Here is a 15,797-nt window from a genome sequence, read left to right on the forward strand (position 1 = left end):
CAGGTACACACCACTATGTCCAATCTTCTTTCCAGGAAGACAGCATCTTGTGAACTTCTCTATCTGAGCGCCACAGTCCTCCCATTTTCAACCTCTCAAGTAGTTAGGATTACAAGTGTGAACCACCAGTGCTTGTCTGCCCTTCTTTTTTGATTAATGTTTGCATGTGTTATCTTTTTACATTCTTTTATCAGTGCCTTCACATTTGAAGTATGTGTGTGTGTGTGTGTGTGTGTGTGTGTGTTGTGTGTGTGTGCTTTGTATAGATCACTTTTTTCAATCTAGTAAAATCATCCTGCCTTTTGATTTGGATGATTATTAAGTCCATCAACATTTTTTTCAGTCCTGGAGTTTGGACTCAGGTTTGCACTTGCTATAGAAGCAAGTGCTTTGCCACTTGTTCCAGATCCCTAGCCCAAGTATGGTTGAATCTTTTTTTTTTTTTTTTGGTCGTGGGACTTGAACTCTGGGCCTGGGCACTGTCCCTCAGCTCTCCAGCTCAAGGCTAGTGCTGTACCACTTGAACCACAGTGCCATTTCTGATTTTCTGGTGGTTTATTGGAGATAAGAGTCTCATGGACTTTCCTGTCAGGTCTGGCTTTGAACTGCGATCCTCAGATCTCAGCCCCTGAGTAGCTAGGATTACAGGCATGAGCCACCAGTGCCGGGCATGGCTGAATCTTAATTTGATATTGTTTCCAGTTTTCCATTCTTTTCTCTTTACAACTTCTTGGACTTAAATGTCCATTATATCTCTGCTCTAGGTTTTTGCTGCTGCTAAATTTTTTTTCATCTGCTTCTTCCTCTGCTTTTTCATTCTTTTTCTTAGTGATTGCTCTAAATTTGCAATAGCATGTCATAGTCTACCTGCTAATAGTGTAATTAGTGCACAAGTTTGCTTCCATTACTTCTTACATATAATTTGTAGTATACTTGTCATACATCTTATTTATAAAATTAGTTATAGCTTAGTTATTAAATTGACAACATAATAATTATTTTTACATTAGACAAATATCTTTGAAAAGCCCATTCCCTTTGCTTTTGAAAAGTTCTGTTTTATAGAATTTATTTTTAGAAAAGTTTCAGGTTTACAGAAAAATTGAGCATATAGTACAGAGTTCTCATATACACCTTCACTCCCACTACTTTCCCTATTATTAATATCTCACCTTAGTTTTGATACATTTGTGGCAATTAATGCATCTCTGTAAGTTTTTACTAAGTGGAGTCTATACATTAGGTTTACTCTTTGTATTGTACATTTATGTGGCTTGTGACAAATTGTGTAATACCATTTATCTATTATTATAGTATCATACAGAATAGGTTCATTGCTCTAAAAATCCTCTATACTTCATATATTCATTTTTCTGCTTATTTCCCTGAACTGTGGACCACTGATCTTTTTATAGCTTTGCTTTTTCTTTTCTTTTTTTCTTTTTTTATTGTGAAAATACTGTACAGAGGGGTTACAATTACATGGGCAAGATAGTGAGTACATTTCTTATCAAGCATTGTAGCCTCCTCCTTTGTTTACCCTTCCCATCCCTTCCCATCCTCCCTCTCCACCCAATCCTCCCCCTCCCCCCCACAAGTTGTAAAGTTTGTTTTCGACATGACAACTTGTACTTCTCATTGTTGCAACAGGTCCACCTGTATCCTTATTTTTTTTTTTAATTTAATTTTATTTTATTTGAGAACATACTGTACAGAGGGGTTACAATTACATGGGCAGGATAATGCATACATTTCTTACCAAGCATTGCAGCCTCCTCCTTTGTTTACCCTTCACCTCCCTTCCCAGCCTCCCCCCTCCCCCCCACCCAATCATACCCCCCCCCCCCCCCCCCCCCCCCCCCGCTCTGACATTGTAAAGCTGGTTTTGACATGACATTTTGTACTTCTCATTGTTGCAACAGGTCCACCTGAATCCTTAAACGACTTGTTTGTCCCCGTCTCCTCCACATGTTATACTGACATCAAATATAGTGAAAGCGGGGGTTACACTGTGGGGGAGGGACATACAAAGCAACAAAGAAATAATCTTATAAATGCGTTAGAAACACATGCATGAAAGAAACAAAAACATTAAAATACATATTTGAGGGTTCGTTTTCCTAACATCACATTATCTGACTTTTTCCGCTTGACTCATACCTATACTAGATATTGCAAATAAGGGAAACCATGGGACCTATGTTTCTTTGGGCCTGGCTTACTTCACTTAATATAATTTTTTCCAAGCCTTTCCATTTCCTAACAAATGGGGAAATGTCATTCTTTCTGACGGAGGCATAGAATTCCATTGTGTATATATACCACATTTTCTTGATCCATTCATCTACTGAGGGGCATCTGGGTTGGTTCCATATCTTAGCTATGGTAAATAATGCTGCAATAAACATAGTTGTGCTGGTAGCTTTAGTGTGGTCTTGTTTGTAAACATTTGGGTAAATGCCCAAAAGTGGGATTGCTGGGTCATAGGGGAGTTCTATGTGAAGTCTTTTGAGGAACCTCCATACTGCTTTCCAAAGTGGTTGAACAAGTTTACATTCCCAACAACAATGAAGTAAGGTTCCTTTCTGTCCACATCCCCTCCAGCATCTGTTGTTGTTAGAGTTCTTGATTTTTGCTGTTCTAATTGGAGTGAGGTGATATCTCAATGTTGTTTTGATTTGCATTTCTTTTATGGCTAGGGATGTTGAACATTTCTTCATGTGTCTATTGGCCATCCTTCTTTCTTCTTCAGAGAAGCTTCTCTTTAAGTCTTTCGCCCACTTACTTATTGGGCAGTTGTTTCTTTGAGGATTTGTTGTTGGGGGATTTAATTTTTTGAGTTCCAAGTATATTTTAGATATGAGACCCTTGTCCGTTGTATGGCTAGTAAAGATCTTCTCCCAATCCGTGGGCTTTCTATTGATCTTGCTAGCTATGTCATTTGCCCTGCAGAAGCTCTGCAACCTTATGCAATCCCATTTGTCCAACCTTTCTTTGATTTGTTGTGTTTCCGGGTCTCTATTCAGAAAATTTCGGCCTGAGCCAAGGAGACCCAGGGTTTCTCCTATTCCATCCTGTAATGTTTTCAGAGTGTCTGCTTTGAGTTCAAGGTCTTTGATCCATTTGGAGTTGATTCTGGTGCAGGGTGATATATAAGGATCTAGCTTTAGTTTTCTACATGTAGTTAACCGGTTTTGCCAGCACCATTTACTGAAGAGGCTGTCTGTCTTCCATTCTATTGTTTTAGCTCCCTTATCGAAGATTAGATGGCTATAGGTCTGTAGGTTCATTTCTGGGTTTTCAATTCTATTCCATTGGTCCTGAGGTCTGTTCTTATGCCAATACCAAGCTGTTTTGATTACTATGGCTTTATAGTAGAGTTTGAAATTTGGTATTGATATTCCTCCAGCAGTGTTCTTTCCGTTGAGGAGCGTTTTTGCTATTCGGGGTCTTTTATTGTTCCATATGAATTTTTGGATTGCCTCTTCTATTTCCTTGAAGAATGAGGGTGGAATTTTGATAGTTATTGCGTTGACTTTGTAGATAGCCTTGGGAAGTATTGCCATTTTCACGATGTTAATCTTTCCAATCCAGGAGCATGGGAGGTTTTGCCATTTTTTAAGTTCTGTGTTGATTTCCTTTTTCAAGATTTTAAAGTTTTCATCATAGAGGTCCTTCACTTCTTTAGTTAAGTTAATTCCTAGGTATTTTATTTTTTGTGGGGCTATTACAAATGGAGTTGCTTTCCTAATTTCAGCCACACTTTTCTCATTGTTGGCATACAGAAAAGCCATTGATTTTGGGGGGTTAATTTTATAACCTACTACTTTGCCAAAGTTTTGAATCAGCTTGAGTAATTTGGGAGTGGAGTCTATGGGATTCTTTAAATACAAGATCATGTCATCTGCAAAGAGGGAGAGTTTTATTACCTGTATCCTTATTTAAACAACTTGTTTTTCCCCTTCCCCTCCACAAATTATAGTGACATCAAATACAGTGAAAGCAGGGGTTATACTGTGGGGGAGGGACATACAAAGCAACAAAGAAATAATCTTATAATTGCGTTAGAAACACATGCATGAAAGAAAAAAAACATTTAAAATACATATCTTAGGATTCATTTTCCTAACATCACTTTATCTGACCTTTTCTGCTTGACTCAGACATATACTAGATATTGCAAATAAGGGAAATCATGGGACCTATGTTTCTTTGGGCTTGGCTTACTTCACTTAATATAATTTTTTCCAAGTCTTTCCATTTCCTAACAAATGGGGCAATGTCATTCTTTCTGATGGAGGCATAGAATTAGCTTTGCTTTTTCTATGATGTTATCTAATTAGCATTGTTTTTCTTTGCCTTCGTAACATTTATTTAAGGTTAGTCGATATCTTATTATGGCTTGATGGCCCATTTCTGTTTATCATTTAATAACATTCCTTATATAGACACATCATAGTTTATCGAAATACTGAAGTATCTCTTAGTCCTTCTGGCTTCTAGTAGCTAAGAACAAAGCAACTATAAACATTTGTCTGCACATTTTTGTGTGGACATGTTTTCAGTTTAATTGGGTAAATGCCTAGGTGAACAAGTGTGGAATCATATGGCAATGGTATGTTTAGCTTCCTAGCAATCTGCTGAACTGTCTTCCAGAGTGGTTAAATTATTTTACATTTCTCCAAGCAATGAATGAGTAAGCCTGTGCTACATATCCTCACCAGCAATGGGTGTGGTCAGTTTGGCTTAATGGTGTCTAGTTGTTTTAATTTGCAGTTCTCTAATGACACAGAATGTTTAGCATCTTTCATGTGCTTATTTCTCATCTAAATATTCCTTTGGTGAGGTGTCATTTTAGATTTTTCTTTTTTTCCCATTGTTGTTATCATATATTATTTATACAAAGGAGTTTCATTGTGATGTTTTCATATGGATATATCTATATATCGCATTTTCTTTTGTGCTGCTCCTGGGGCTTGAACTCAGGGCTTGGGTATTGTCCCTGAGCATCTTTGTTCAAGGATAGTGCTGTACCACTTGAGTCACAGCTCCACAGACTTTCTTGCCTAGACTTTGGATCATGATCCTCAGATGTCAGCTTTCTTGAGTAGCTAGGAATTTCAGGCCTAACTCACCAGCACCTGGTTATATCACATTTGTTGATTCCATAGGTTAATTCTATGTTTGGCTATTGTGAATGATGCTTGTCATGACTGTATGTTTACTTACATTCTTTCAGATAAATGCTCAGGGGTTATATAGCTGGATCCCACAATTGCTCTATCTTTAGTTTTTTAAAGAACCTTTGTACATACTAATTTCTATAATAGATACATTAATTTCATTTCTACCAACAATGTATAAGGATCTCTTTCTTGCCTGCATTTTCACCAGTATTTTATTTCCATTTATTTCCCTCCCTCCCTCCCTCCCTTCTTCCCTCCCTTCCTCCCTCCCGCATCCCCCCTCTCTCTCTTTCTCTCTCTCTCTTCATTTTTTGGGTTTAAGCACAAGGTCTTTTATTCTCACTCATCTCAGATGCTTACAGTTGGTGCTCTACCACTTGAGCTGTCTCCAACCTTGCTTTTTGGTAATTAATTGGAGATAGAATCTCACACAGACTTTTCTGCCTGGGTTGTCTTTTGAATTTCAATCCTCCAATCTCAGCCTTCTGAGAAGCTAGGATTACAGATGTGAGCCATGGGCACCTGGTAATTCTGGATTGAACTCAGGACCACCAGCTTACTAGGCAGGTATTCTACCATTTGAACTACACTTCCTGTTCTTGTTTTTTTTTTTTGGGGGGGGGTCCAGTCATGGGGCCTGAACTCTAGGCTTGGGCACTGTCCCTCAGCTCTTCAGCTCAAGACTAGCGCTCTACCACTTGAGCCACAGCGCCACTTCCGGCTTTTTTCTTTTTTCTTATGTGGTGCTGGGGGATCGAGCCCAGGGCCTCGAGCATGCAAGGCAAGCGTTCTACCACTGAGCCACCTTCTCAGCCCATTGTTTTTGTTTTTCTTTATGTTAGCCATTCTGACTGGAATGAAAAAGAATCTCAATGATTGTTTAAATTTTCATTTTCTTTATAGCTCAGCATGCTGAACATTTCTTCATGTGTTTATTAGCCATTTGTACTTCTTTTGAAAACTTTTATTTATCCACTTACTAATTGGATTATCCTTTTGCTATCATTCTTTGAGCTCTTCTTAAATACCGTTTTATTAGCATAGATTACTTGTACAGAGGAGGAATTTCATTGTGACATTTCTATACATACATTGTGATATTTCCATAAATCGTATATCTTGATCAGATTTACCTCCTCCATCTCTCCTCTCCTTCTTAAAACAATTACAACAGTTTTATTCTGTTTGCATACATGCATACAAAGCATTTTGATTGAGTTTATTCTAATTTATCATTTTGATTGGCCCACTCCTTTCTCACTGATTTCTATCCCTAACATAGCTCCAATTTTCTTATGATTCTTTTTTCCTCACTCATTTTTTAGTGTATATTACTTGTTCTAAGATATTTTATCATGATAATTCATATCGTATATATTGTGATTCAGTCAGGTCAGCCTCATCTATTTCTCTTTCCCTGTACCTTCTGACTCCTAATAGCTAACTTTCAGTGAGTTTCCTTATTCTTAACATCAGACATAGATACTATGTATTTTGATATTAATCATCTTCCATCATTCTCTTTCCCTCTTTCTTCTTTCTCTTATCCTGGCCTGAAATAAGTTCCCCAGTTAAATTCATTGTGTGTGTGTGTGTATGTCTAGATCCTGCAAATGCATTTTGGAAATCAATCCTTTATCCAGTAAATTAAGTGACAAAAATTTTTCACCCATTTGATAGTTTTTCTTTTGCTTCTGGGAATTGTTTTATTGCTATGCAAAAACCTTTTAATTTCATGCAGCCACATTTTTCAGTTCTTGTTCTTGCTTTCTAAGCATTTAGGGTTCTTTTGAGAAAAGAGCTACTTATGCCTACATCTTCAATGTTATTTCCTGTTTTCCTCTAGCAGTTTGCAAGTTTTAAGCCTTATATTAAGATTTTTGATCCATAGGTTTCTGTATGTGGTGAGTGATAGGGTTCTAGCGTCAGCCATATGACATGTAGTTTTCCAAGCACCATTTATTGAAGTGGCTGTCTTTTCACCATCATAGGTTTTGGTGGGTTTTTTTTTGCCACTCCTGGAGCTTGAACTCAGGGCCTGGGCACTGTCTCTGAGCTTCTTTTGCTCAAGGCTAGCACTCTACCACTTGAGCCACACCACCACTTCTGGATTTTTCTGTTTATGTGGTACTGAGGAATTGAACCCAGGGCTTCAAGGCAAGCGCTCTACCACTAAGTCACATTCCCAGCATAATGAAGACTGAAAAAGAAATCAGGAAAACAATCCCATTCACAGTAGCCTAAAAGGGTTAAACATCTAGGAATAATCCAAAGGCAGTGAAAGACCTATATAAAGAAAACTATAAACCTTGAAGAAAGAAATGTATGAAGACAGTAGAAAATATCAATATCTTCCATGTTTATAATATTTGCAGACTTAGTATTGTGAAAATAGGTATGATACTGAAAGCAATCTACAGATTCAATTCAATCTCCATAAAAAAATTCAATGTCATTCTTCACAGAAAAGAAAAATCAATCCTAAAATTCCCTTTGAAGTACAGGTGACTTTGTATACCCAGAGTAAACCTGAACACAAAGAGTAATGCTGGAACTGTCAAAATACCTGCCCTCAAATTATACTACAGAATCCTAGAAACAACAATGACAGGCATGCCACCTGCACAAGACCAAATAGAATAGAATAGAATACAATAGTAGAGCCAGAAATAAGCTTCACAGCGATCACCATCTGATCTCTTTGTTTTTATTCATATTTTGGGTTACAAATTACTTATTAGATACATGTTTTATAAATTTTTTCTTCAAGCCTGTGGCTTATTATTTTTATAAAATACCTTTTGCAGAACAGAACTTTTCAATTTGTTTTTCATGGGTCATCCTTTCAATGTTATGTATGAAAATTCAATGTCAAGCTTAAGGTCATATAGATTTTCTCTTAAGTTATTATTGTCTTTTGTTCTTCCAAAAAGGTACTTTAAAGTGCTAACCCTGGGTTCTTGAGACTGTAACGTTATTTGGAGATAGTATCTTTGCAGAAGTGAATAAGTGAAAATTAAGTCTGAACTAACTGGTGTGATGTCCTTGTAAGACAAGAAATAGCACCGAAGCTCAGAGGAGAAATGCACATGACAACAGAGAAAGAAACTGGAGTGATGTGTGCACATGACAAGGATTATTAAAGATTGCTGGCAACCATAGACATTAGGAAGAGAGAAGGATCGTTTCCTAGAACTTTCAGAGAGGGAGTACATGGATGGTCTTTGTTTCTACCACACCAACAATACATTTTTGTGTCTTAGCTATCTGGTTGGTAGTATAATACTATACTATAACCCTAGGAGATCAATAAATATTTTAGTGACAGGAAATACAGCTTTGCTATAAGAAATACCTTGAAAATAGAGAAGTAGCTTAGGAACTGAGAAATGGGTAGAGATTGGAAAGAGTTTTCAGGTGCATGATATAAAAAGCCTTAATTGTGGGTAAAAGTATAAAGATTAGAAGTGATTCTGATGAAGACTCAGAAAAGAGAGGAATTGTGAAAAATATATCTATCTTCTTAGAGAAAAATATAATAAACAGAATTGTCCTTGAAAATCTTCAAAGGTGCTTGTCACCAGCAGGAAATAATGAATATAGTAACTGATTTTGGTCAGGATGGTCACAGTAACCCTTACTGAGCTTGCTGCTAACACATGAAGGGTGATGATTTGCCTTTATACCTATGAATGGTATGTGACAATTACTTTTTTGTGTAAGTGCTGGTATTAGGGCTTGAGCTTGGGGCCTGGGCACTGTCCCTTGGCTTTTCCACTCAAGGTTGGTTTTCTACCACTTGAGTCAAAGCCCCAATTCTGGCTTTTTGGTGCCTAATCAGAGATAAGAGTCATATGGAGGACTTCCTTCTCAGGCTGGCTTTGAATTGCGATCCTCAGACCTGAACTTCCTGAGTAGCTAGGATTACAGGTCTGAGTTACTGGCACCTGGCTTGACAACTACTTTATAATGCTTATATTTATGTTTTTATAAATTATTTCTATGCATTTAAAATTTATTGAAGTAAATGGTTATCTTATTGCATTTAAAACAAATTTTAACAAGCTATAATTATGCACAAACATCTTAACCCCCAAAATAAAAATGGCTTTCTAACTTTCTTCTGAATCTGAGTACCTTTGTGTGTTTGTTACTGTCTCCCCCTGCAAATCCCCCATCCTTCCCCGCATTGCATAGGTCAGAACTCTCAGTGGCTCTGGAAGTAGCACCTCAGTCCTTCACTTCCCCTGCTTCTTGGCAATCCATAGCCCTCATATACCTGTTCAATAGTGGTTAATAAACCCTGAATGAAAGCTACTTATGGTAGCTTTATATTCACTGTTAATATTGGTCATTTGAGTAAACAACACTTATTCTTAAAAAAATACAACTAAGCTAAAAACAATTCTTAAAAGGCATGGAAACATGCTAAATGATTAATGCAATCTGAGAAGCTTGTACTGAGAATTTGGTCATGGGAAATACAGATTTCCCAAAAAGGAATTTACCTGTGGTGGTAGGACTGCAGGTAGAGCAGCCACAGACTCTAAATATTGAGCATTTGGGGTTTCCTCCAGCTGTTTCTCTCCTGGCTGATAGTAGTCTTTGAGAGTAAGACAGCAGCCTCAGCCATGGAGGTAAGGATTGCTCAGACAAGGTGCTGAGTGTGTAGTTTAAAAATAGGTACTTGGCATCTTCACCCAAACTAAAGTCTACCATGAAGATTTGGTCTTTATTAGCAGCTGCTTCACTTTTGAGAGGGTAAGAGAGAGTAAAAATAGCACTCCAAATGAGAACCCGAGACTGTGTATAATATTTACTAGCTCTTCTTTTATGTCACCCTGGTGCAGGAAAAAAAGTGTCTTGCTTTTGTTGCCTATGTAAATAAAATACTTGTGAGATTTTTCTTCTTCTGATCAGATAGGGTCACTTCATGCCATACTGGAGTTTTTTCCCTCCCCTCTAAACCCAGTACTATCTCCTAGAAGAAGTAATATATTTTTTAGGCATCTCCATTCTCAGGGTTAAATCTCTGCTTTTCATATACTCCAACACCTTCCCTTGGAGTTGGAGGAAAATTTATATCTTAGAGACCTGACAATAACTTCCCCAGTACCATTCACAATCTTGCTTTCAGGGACCAAATTCATAGCATAGAAATAAGATCTTGGTAGTCTCCTAGAGTTCTGTAATTAACTAATTAACAAATCTATTAATTAGCTAATCCATCAAACATTTCTTGAGGGTCTTCAATGTGTTAATTGCTGAAGACATGGAAGTGAAAGGCTCAGAGTTTCTGTACTTAAGATGTAATGGGTCCCTTCATGGCCTTGAGTCAAGAAATCTTATAAAATAATGGAGATTGCAGAGGGAGCACATATAACACACATACTTAGCCAAGTTGGGGGAGACATAGTAGATAGCCTTCACCACACTTCCTGAAAACCCTTCTTGTGTTTCATAATGAATGAAGATTCTGGTTTTTATAATTCAGTTTCATGGACCTTATAGACTGACTGCTTAGGCTTGCAATATACATATACTAATAGAGAATTGTATGTCCTTATATTATTACTGTTTACTATGGTAATTGCAGTTCAGAAATGAAATTAATATTTATTTGTGTCTATTCTAAGATATACTCTAACATTTTAAGGAAGGGAAACTCATCCAGTTTGATTCTTATGTTCCTTTAGGACTATTTCTGATTCACTGCATTTATGTTAGTGAAAATCCCAGAAATGGACATGCCTTTCTGATCAAAGCTATTTGCCTTGGAAGAATTGCTGTGACTTTTGTAGAAGATTTGAAACTGGTGACTCTTAATATGGATTGGTAAGGATTTTATTCTACTACTCTGTTTTCTAGAGAGATCTTTCATCTGTGTGTGTGTGTGTGTATATATGTGTGTGTTGTGTACATGCACACACATATGTATGTGTGTTAATAAGGAGAATAAGTTATCAAAGTTGAGGATTAATCACATATTCAGATATCATATTAAAACTTCAGTATTGGGCTGGGAAGGTGGCTCAGTGGTAGAGCGCTTGCCTTGCATGCATGAGGCCCTGGGTTTGATTCCTCAGCACCACATAAGCAAAAAGAAAAAAGCCAGAAGTGGTGCTGTGGCTCAAGTGGTAGAGCACTAGCCTTGAGCTGAAGAGCTGAGGGACAGCGCCCAGGCCCAGAGTTCAGGCCCCACGACTGGACCCAAAAAAAAAAAAAACCCAAAAAACAAAACAAAACAAAACTTTAGTATTTAAGTCACTAAGTGTACCTCCATTTGTTAAGGAGTTTCTTAAAATTTTATTTGACAAAACTTCAAATTGTTAACATGAACCATCTCTAATTAAAATTGTATTCTTTTGAGTATTTTTGCTCTATACTTTTGAGGCTGAAGCTTAGATGCCATTTTAGACAGTCAGTAATGAGATATTCAACATCTCAATTCTACCTGCAGAATAGGCTAGTCTCGGAAGGTTACTATCATATTCCTTTCAAAATAGAGATATTTTTTCCCTGCTCAAATAAAATTTTTAAGAAATTAAAATGTGAATTATAAATTTAAAATGAAACCTTGTTGAAGATTTTGTTGAATTTATTTATTTGGCAGTACTGGGGTTTGTAATTAGAGCCTCGTACTTGGCTAGACTGGCATGATACCTCTGAGATGTCCAGCTCTATTTTTCACTGGTTAGTTTTAGGACAGGGTCTTCTTTCCCATCCAGACCCTGCACCTGAGCTGCAGTCCTCCTACTCTCATCATGTCTGGAATTGTAAGCAGGCGACACCAGGCTTCTCTCTGTGGAAGCAGATTCTGGTAGAAGTTTTGCCTAGGGCTGACTTTGAACCATTATTCTTCCAGTCTCAGCCTTCCATTTAGATCAAGATGGTAGACATGTGCCACGTGGTCCAGTTAGAGGTTAAGAAGGGATCTGGACAACTTTTCTGCCTAGGCTATGACTTTCCCATTCTCAGCCTCCCAAGTAGGATTATAGGTGTGAGCTTGGTGCCTGGCTTGAACTTCTCAATTATTAATGAATCAGGAAAGATGGCAAGGGTAGTTATGAGAACATTTTGAAGATCTAGATTTTCATTGCATTTGAGCAAAAATTCTAGGTTAGATTTAAAACCTGATTAGTGCCTGACAAGGTAATAAATAAAATTTTTGATGTTGTCTTTTTCTATATGATAGACATTATTTGTATTAATACTAAAATGTGTATGAGTTGCCATGTAATTTCATTAAGTCTTGTTTTGATGAATTAAATAAACTACAGTTCTCTTGCATAAATAATTTTTGGAATACCCTGTCTTCATCACATAACACTAAATAGAAATGTCACCTTATCTATTTATCTTCTACAATCAAAGTAATTTTTCTTAATATCCTCTTTCTCAAAGTTTTAAAAACATCTATTTCAAGGTTTTAAATTCAGATTTCTAAATCTGTAAGGAAACTTCAGAATTAAACAACAATATAAAAATCAATTCAGCTTAGAGTAATCCCACTTCATTTTCGGGTAGCTAAGGAGAAAAACTTCCAGACAAAAATACTTCAGGTTTTAACCAATAGGATAACATAACGTGATCTCAAAGGCCAATTGTGGCAAAGATTAGAAAATTAAAAAGTGCTTGTCTCATGTAAAAACTTCTCATAGGTTTGATGAACATGAATTCCTTGAAGACAGGCTTATTTAGTGTTGAATCCCCTGTACTTAATTTAGTATAATGTGGTATTTAAAGAACTGAGTGCTCATTAAATGACACTGACTAAAGAAATGTCACAAAGCTGAGACGGTTCTAGATGTCTAATAGAAAATCCTTTGTTTTGCATGTTTGACCAGGTGACCAACAATTGTGTGCTGTTCTTGGGTTCTAATTAGACCTTCTGTCTGACTGTCAGGACTCTCAGGCTCAGTATCTGCTGAAACCTTCCACCTACCTTATTTGGGCTATGGGGACATGTCTTCACCCAGGAAGGTTAGAGGAAAATCTGGTAGGTCCTAATGTATCGTTCATGTTGGGGGATGTGGGAATAGGAGGTGCTAGAGTTGCCTCTAAGACTGTAGTCATGTATAGGGACCCACCTGTTGCTTTGTTAACATGTGGAGTCTGACCCCTTGAGTCTAGGGAGCACAAGAGTCTTTTTTTTTGGGTCCGGTCGTGGGGCCTGAACTCTGGGCCTGGGCGCTGTCCCTCAGCTCTTCAGCTCAAGGCTAGTGCTCTACCACTTGAGCCACAGCACCATTTCTGGCTTTTTTCTTTTTTGCTTATGTGGTGCTGAGGAATCGAACCCAGGGCCTTGAGCATGAAAGGCAAGCACTCTACCACTGAGCCACCTTCCCAGCCCAAGAGTTTTTTTTTTGCCCTTTCCTTTCTCTCTCTCTCTTTCTTTCCTGCCTTCCTTCCTTCCTTCCTTCCTTCCTTCCTTCCTTCCTTCCTTCTTCTTTCTTTCTTTCTTTCTTTCTTTCTTTCTTTCTTTCTTTCTTTCTTTCTTTCTTTCTTTCTTTCTTTCTTTCTTTCTTTCTTTCTTTCTTTCTTTCTTTTCTCCTTTCCGTTCATCCTTCCCTCCTACCTTCCGTGCGTCCCTCCCCCCTCCCTCCCTTTCTCCTTCCCTCCTTCCTTCCCTCCCTCCTGCCCCTCTCTCCTCCTTCTCTCCCTCCCTCCCTTCTTCCCTCCCCTTCTCTCTCCTTTCTCTTCCTCCCTCCCTCCCTCTCCCTTCCCCCCCTTTCCCCTTCTTTCCTCCCTCCCTTCCTCCCTTCATTCCTTTCTCCCTCCCTCCCCTCCCTTACTTCTTCCCTTTCTCTCCCTTTCCCCCTCCCTCCCCCCTCTCTTCTTTATTTCCCAGTCCTAGGCCTTGAATTTAGGGCCTAGACACTGTGCCTGAGTTATTTTTGCTCAAGGCTAGCCCTCTATCACTTGAACCACAGCTCCACTTTCCACTTTTTGGTGATTAATTGGAGATAAGAAATAAAGAACTACTTAAAAATCAATCTCCTGAGAATAATCCTAAGCAGCGTCCTCTTTGCTATTCTTTTTTCAATGCAGGGGAAAGAGATGAATGTAGGAGTTAAAAATGAGATAATTTGACAACAGGAAAAGTAGGTGAAAATGCCTTTTGCATAGCCTGACTTTTCTCATTAAAATATCAACTTCTGTGCGGTGCTTTCCATTTATCAGTTTTTTTCTCTTTGTTCAGGAAAAGATAGTGAAAGAGATGAGTCTAATTTAGAAGACCGGAATTTCCAGAAGCCTGTGCCTTCACAAAGTAACAAAAAGGAATCTCTAAAAAAGGTGAAAACAAGAAGAGAGCTCCTCAGACAATATTTAGATCATTGATTAGCTCTTTATGGACTATGCATTTTTTCTCTTACCATACTCTCAAGTGTTGATCATGTGATGTGAAAAATGACCCAAATAGGGGTCAAAAATGAACTTTTTTACAACTCTAAAAAAAATTTTAGAAAAAAGATAGTATTACTCTGGAGATTTTACTTTTGACATTTGTTTTGTTTGTGTTGCTAATGGACATAGAATTTAAATTTACATGTAACATGAAGCACCTTTCCAGGTTTGACTTCCTTCTTTTCCTCCCTCTTCCTCCCTTCCCCCTCTCTCACTCCCTACTTTTCTCTTTCACAGAGGCCAGACCAGGGATGACTGAAAAGAATTGGTGCTTATATCTTTTTGTTCAGTCTTTTCCTTCCCTCCTTCTTCCACAGTGCTTTTTTTGTTATAAAGAAAAAAAAATGCTTCCCTGTCTCTATACTCCCTTTCTCCCTTGTATCCCTCTGTTAGGAAACTTCACCCTGCCAATGAAGCACTATCTGCCCTTGTAGAAGTGGGGGAATAGAAATAAAGGTACCCATAGTCTGGGAATGCAGTGTCCTGTCCATGGCCCTTTGGTGCATAGGGCTTCTTTCACTTCTTGTCATGGATTTCTGTGACGAGTGTCTTTATGTTTATTGCAAAAGTGAAAGTTTTGAGACTCAGAATAATCCACTCACACACATCTTCCCTCTCCTCCCCTCTCTTCCATCTTACTCTTTCTTCTTTTCCTCCTTCCATCTTTACTTCCTCCTTCTTTTCTTAACCTTGAACTTTGGACTCTCCTGCCTCAGTCTCTCTAGTACCAAAATTATAGATGTGTATCACCAAGCTTAGTTCTTTTCCACCATTTAGTACTGTAGTTACTGTAGTTAGCACTGTAGTTACTCATCACTGTATTTCGTGACTACATGCATATGTTATTAGCAATAGTTTTATGCTTTCTTGCTCATGATTTGTTTCCTCACGAGAATATATACACGCCAGAAGAAAGAACACGTGCTTCACTTACTCACTGTTTTATCCCTAGTACCTAAGACAATATCTACACATACCAGATCCCCAGAAAAGAATTACCAACTTAAGAGTTAAGTAGTTTAAACAGAATTGAGAACTAAAACAGTACTTACTGGCATCCTTACTTTAGTGGCTTTTAGTCCGTGTAATAAAATTTGACATTACCCACCATTGAACCAGGTACATATGTATCAAAAGGAACTGAAATTTTCCTACTGGGTAGTATATGATTTCACAGCAAGGATATAAGTAGAATTACTGTAT

General features: G+C 37.8%; 1 protein-coding gene across 1 annotated transcript in view; it reads left to right on the plus strand.

Annotated features, from left to right (window-relative positions):
• The first annotated feature begins 13,151 nt into the window (after positions 1-13,151).
• The window catches only part of Ptpn20 (protein tyrosine phosphatase non-receptor type 20), a 60,281-nt gene continuing 57,635 nt past the window's right edge, over positions 13,152-15,797 (plus strand). The window contains exons 1-2 of the mRNA XM_042690167.1: positions 13,152-13,185; positions 14,389-14,483. Coding sequence (XP_042546101.1) covers positions 13,152-13,185; positions 14,389-14,483 — 129 coding nt within the window. The remainder of the gene's footprint in view (positions 13,186-14,388; positions 14,484-15,797) is intronic.

The sequence above is a fragment of the Dipodomys spectabilis genome, unplaced genomic scaffold, assembly GCF_019054845.1.
Source record: "Dipodomys spectabilis isolate Male_0828 unplaced genomic scaffold, ASM1905484v1 ptg000136l, whole genome shotgun sequence".
Lineage (NCBI taxonomy): Eukaryota > Metazoa > Chordata > Mammalia > Rodentia > Heteromyidae > Dipodomys > Dipodomys spectabilis.